This window comes from Salmo salar, chromosome ssa09 (assembly GCF_905237065.1).
Source record: "Salmo salar chromosome ssa09, Ssal_v3.1, whole genome shotgun sequence".
Taxonomy (NCBI): domain Eukaryota; kingdom Metazoa; phylum Chordata; class Actinopteri; order Salmoniformes; family Salmonidae; genus Salmo; species Salmo salar.
In genome coordinates this window covers 152,854,763-152,859,676 of record NC_059450.1, presented here as the reverse complement: position 1 = coordinate 152,859,676, position 4,914 = coordinate 152,854,763, and the positions used below count along the sequence as shown (strand labels likewise).

The 4,914-nt window shown below is 44.9% G+C and overlaps 1 protein-coding gene across 1 annotated transcript; it reads left to right on the top strand.

The window, feature by feature from the left end:
- Window positions 1-573: 573 nt before the first annotated feature.
- On the top strand, window positions 574-4,387 carry LOC106613290 (extracellular calcium-sensing receptor-like). Its single transcript, XM_014215378.1, has 6 exons — window positions 574-810; window positions 1,154-1,442; window positions 1,622-2,380; window positions 2,474-2,701; window positions 3,060-3,183; window positions 3,349-4,387. The coding sequence occupies exons 1-6, from the start codon at window positions 599-601 to the stop codon at window positions 4,248-4,250; spliced, it is 2,514 nt and encodes an 837-aa protein (XP_014070853.1). The 5' UTR covers window positions 574-598; the 3' UTR covers window positions 4,251-4,387.
- The last annotated feature ends 527 nt before the right edge of the window (window positions 4,388-4,914 follow it).

Below are 4,914 nucleotides of genomic sequence, written 5' to 3'. Positions count from 1 at the left end.
TGAAATGTCATCCTGCTATCCTGTCTTTAAAGCAGCACAGTGAAATGTCATGTTGCTATCCTGTCTTTAAAGCAGCACAGTGAAATGTCATCTTGCTATCCTGTCTTTAAAGCAGCGCAGTGAAATGTCATGTTGCTATCCTGTCTTTAAAGCAGCGCAGTGAAATGTCATGTTGCTATCCTGTCTTTAAAGCAGCACAGTGAAATGTCATGTTGCTATCCTGTCTTTAAAGCAGCACAGTGAAATGTCATCCTGCTATCCTGTCTTTAAAGCAGCACAGTGAAATGTCATGTTGCTATCCTGTCTTTAAAGCAGCACAGTGAAATGTCATGTTGCTATCCTGTCTTTAAAGCAGCACAGTGAAATGTCATGTTGCTATCCTGTCTTTAAAGCAGCACAGTGATGATACGTTATTACAATAGAGGCAATAATATCCACAGTGGCCCATAGAGACCGTCCCATTACGCCTGTCTCTGATTGGATAACTCTAGTCCACCATGCCCTGCAGCTGTCTTTGTCAGTATAAAACTCAGTGTAGGAGTCTGCTCAGGTCTCAGGTCAGGGAGTGAAACCCCTTCAGAGTGTGTATGAGAGTGTGATGCAGCTGCTGTGGGTGGTAGTGGTGGGGTTGTTAGGAGTCTTTGGGGCAGAGGGTACGGAGACTGTCTGTCGGATGCTGGGGAGTCCAGAGTTCCCTCTGCTGTCCAAGGAAGGAGACGTGACTATAGGAGGAGCCTTCTCCATCCACAGCAAAATCACACAGCCCCCGCTCTCCTTCACAGAAACACCACCCCCTCTCACCTGCTCCAGGTAAGCTCCTTCACAGTCACCACTTCTCACCTGCTCCAGGTAAGCTCCTTCACAGTCACCACTTCTCACCTGCTCCAGGTAAGCTCCTTCACAGTCACCACTTCTCACCTGCTCCAGGTAAGCTCCTTCACAGTCACCACTTCTCACCTGCTCCAGGTAAGCTCCTTCACAGTCACCACTTCTCAACTTCTCCAAGTAAGCTCCTACTCGGTTACAGTTTATTGAATATTTGGCTATTTTATTATTATAATTATTTTTTTTATCAAATTAAACACAACTTTTGTGGTTGTATGCTCATGATTTGTACGACTTTAACTGATATTTTTCTTAACCCTTCCTCTAGTGTAAACCTCAGAGAGTTCCGATTTGCTCAGACCATGATCTTCGCCATCGAGGAGATCAACAACAGCGACACTCTGCTTCCAAATGTCTCTATTGGATATCGTATTTATGACAACTGTGGCTCGACTCTGTACTCTATGCGTGCGGCCATGGCCCTGATGAACGGTCAGGAGAGGACGGTGGGAAAGACCTGCATTGGCCAAACAGCAGTTCACGCCATCATCGGAGAGTCAGAGTCCTCCTCCACTATAGTGATGTCACACACCACCGGTCCATTCCAAATACCTGTGGTAAGAGGCCCTATAGGACAAGCAATTATATGAGAATTTAAGTCAATCTTGTTTTAGTGTATTCAGTTCCGTCACTTTCTCTCTCCCTCTGTCTCTCCCTTTCTCTTTCTCTCCCACTCCCTGTCTCTCTCCCTTTCTCTCTCTCTCCTTGTCTCTCTCGTCCTCTCTCTATTCTTCAGATCAGCCACTCTGCCACATGTGAGTGCCTTAGCAGTAGGAAGGAGTACCCTTCTTTCTTCCGAACCATCGCCAGTGACCTCTATCAGAGCAGAGCCCTGGCCCAGCTGGTCAAGTACTTCGGCTGGAGCTGGGTGGGAGCGGTCAACAGTGACAGTGACTATGGCAACAACGGCATGGCTATCTTCCTGGCTTCAGCCAAGGAGGAGGGTGTCTGTGTGGAATACTCAGAGAAGTTCAGCCGGACGGAGCCAGAGAAGCTGTTAAAGGTCGTTAATGTGATCCGAGGTGGGACGGCCAGGGTGATCGTAGGCTTTCTGGCCCACGTGGAGATGAACAACCTGCTGGAGGAGCTCAGTCTGCAGAACATCACCGGCCTACAGTTTATTGGTGTGGAGGCTTGGATCACTGCAGACAGCCTAGTCACCCCTACTAGCTACAGTGTGCTGGGGGGTTCACTGGGGTTCGCTGTCCAGAAGGCCAACATCAGCGGCTTCTCCGAATTTGTGATAAAGCAGTTCTGGGACACGGCATTTCATTGCACAGAGACAAGCCTCCAGGAGAATGCAACAGTGAGTAGGCCTTGTAGTGAGAGTCAGGATCTGATAGAGCTGAGAGAATATAATGCAGATGTGGAAGAGCTCAGATACTCTAGTAATATCTATAAAGCCATATATGCAGTGGCCCACTCTCTGCACAGCTTACTGAAGTGCAAAGAGGGACGCGGATGTGATCATAATGTGAGAACTGAACCTTGGCAGGTAACAGCAACTAAAAACATCCATTCTCTATTCCTCACTGCCTGTCTATATCTCAAAATAAAAAAAACGTATAGTTGTTCCTTTTTTTCACAGGTAGTGGAGTCTCTGAAGCAGGTGAATTTCACCATAAAGACAGGGGACCAGGTGTGGTTTGACAGTACAGGTGCTGCAGCAGCCACGTACGAAGTGGTGAACTGGCAGCGTGGGCCAGACGGAGGGGTCCAGTTTAAACCAGTGGGTTACTATGATGCCTCCCTACCCCCGGGACAACAGTTTGTCCTCAGGACAGAGGACATCATGTGGCCTGGTGGGCTCCAACAGGTACAGTAAATAGGTGCCAACAGATTTAAACTAACTGTTTACAAACAGAACGTTTCTGAATAAAAGAAGCTTAGCGGTTAGAGCGTTGGGCCAGTAACTGAAAGGTTAAATATCTGTCGATGTGCCCTTGAGCAAGGCATTTAACCCTAATTTGCTCCAGGGGCTCTGTAATACTATGACTGACCCTGTAAAACAACACATTTCACTCCACCTATCCGGTCTATGTGACAATAAAACATATTTTCCTTCCTTATTGTGTGGCTCATTATTACAATTGAAAACATTTATGTAACAAACCCTGCTGGAGTAAAACATGTAAAATTTACAGTAAACCGTGTATGCTCTCTGTCCCCTGAAGATGCCTGTGTCAGTTTGCAGTGAGAGTTGTCCCCCAGGTACTCGTAAGGCTGTACAGAAAGGAAAGCCTGTATGCTGTTATGACTGTGTCCCATGTTCAGAGGGAGAGATCAGCAACGCTACAGGTACTACAAGCCCAACACTCATTCTACGCAGAACTTACACGAATTGTGCGATGTGTGTCCTAATCCAGTTTTTCAGAGTTCAGTCCTTGGTCAATGTAATGTCTAGATTATGACATCATGTGTTCTACTTTACTACTAATCATACTAATCATGATTTCCTTTCAGATTCTAATGGCTGCATACACTGCCCTGATGAGTACTGGTCCAATCTCGGCAGAGACAAATGTATATTTAAGGCTATTGAGTTCCTGACCTTTACTGAGGTCATGGGGATTGTACTTATGCTTTTCTCCTTGTTTGGAGTGTTTCTAACTGTGCTTGTGGCTATTCTCTACTTGATAAAGAAAGACACTCCCATCGTCAGGGCCAACAACTCTGAGCTGAGCTTCCTGCTGCTCTTCTCCTTGACTCTGTGTTTTCTGTGTTCTCTTACTTTCATTGGACGGCCCTCTGAATGGTCCTGTATGCTGCGCCACACAGCGTTTGGGATCACCTTCGTTCTCTGCATCTCTTGTGTTCTGGGGAAAACAATAGTGGTGTTGATGGCCTTCAGGGCTTCACTTCCAGCCAGTAATGTCATGAAATGGTTTGGTCCTCCACAGCAGAGGCTCAGTGTTCTGGCTTTCACTCTCATACAGGTCCTGATCTGTGTTCTTTGGTTAACAGTCTCTCCTCCTTTCCCCTACAAGAACATGAAGACATATAAGGAAAAGATCATTCTAGAGTGTGATGTGGGTTCAGCTATTGGTTTCTGGGTTGTGTTGGGGTATATAGGACTCCTGTCTCTCTTGTGCTTTGTGCTGGCTTTTCTGGCTCGGAAGCTGCCTGATAACTTCAATGAGGCCAAATTCATCACCTTCAGCATGCTCATATTCTGTGCAGTCTGGATCACCTTTATCCCAGCTTATGTCAGCTCTCCTGGGAAGTTCACTGTAGCTGTGGAGATCTTTGCTATTCTGGCCTCTAGTTATGGAATGCTTTTCTGTATATTTGCTCCTAAATGTTGTATAATCCTGTTTAAACCTGAGCTAAATACCAAGAAACACATGATGGGGAAAATGAAATGAAATGGAAACTTACAATAAAAACATGTAATGATGCTTTTCCTAAAAAAAAAATCCATGTGCTGCTCTGCTGGAATACGTAAAACATGTAATTCGAAATGTATTAAGCTTCAATGCTATTCTGTCAACATACAGTACATGCACCCTACTGCCAGTGAAAGACACAAGCAAATGGCATGTCCTTATTCTGGTAAATACGCTACTGGGTCTTTCCACAAAATGTGTCCCTTTTGGCTAGTGTAACTTGGTGGGAAAAAAGAAGGTTTATTTCACCTGATTTTAATATTCTGTCATGAAGAGGACATGTTCAACTGAATAAAAAACATGTTTTCCCATCTCAAGAGGCTAAATATATATATTTTGTCAGTGCCTTTGAAAGTTACAGTCCTTAATTGAAACAATACTAAAGCCAACACCCTGCCTCAGTTTTGGTAAAAATCTGTTTAAAAAACTTCTTCATGATCAGTGTCCCTTCCACGGGACGGTTGAGCTAATGTTGGCTAATGAGATTAGCATGAGATTGTAAGTAACAAGAAGATTTCCCAGGACATAGACATATCTGATATTGGCAGAAAGCTTAAATTCTTGTTCATCTAACTGCACTGTCCAATTTACAGTAGCTATTACTATGAAAGAATACCATGCTGTTGTTTGAGGATAGTGCACA

Bases quoted from the DNA above. Each gene is read 5' to 3' on its own strand.
- LOC106613290 (XM_014215378.1), top strand. From the start codon at position 599: ATGCAGCTGCTGTGGGTGGTAGTGGTGGGGTTGTTAGGAGTCTTTGGG. The intron at 1,443-1,621 runs GTAAGAGGCCCT...TCTATTCTTCAG, and splicing joins GTCCATTCCAAATACCTGTG to ATCAGCCACTCTGCCACATG. The intron at 3,184-3,348 runs GTACTACAAGCC...ATTTCCTTTCAG, and splicing joins AGAGATCAGCAACGCTACAG to ATTCTAATGGCTGCATACAC.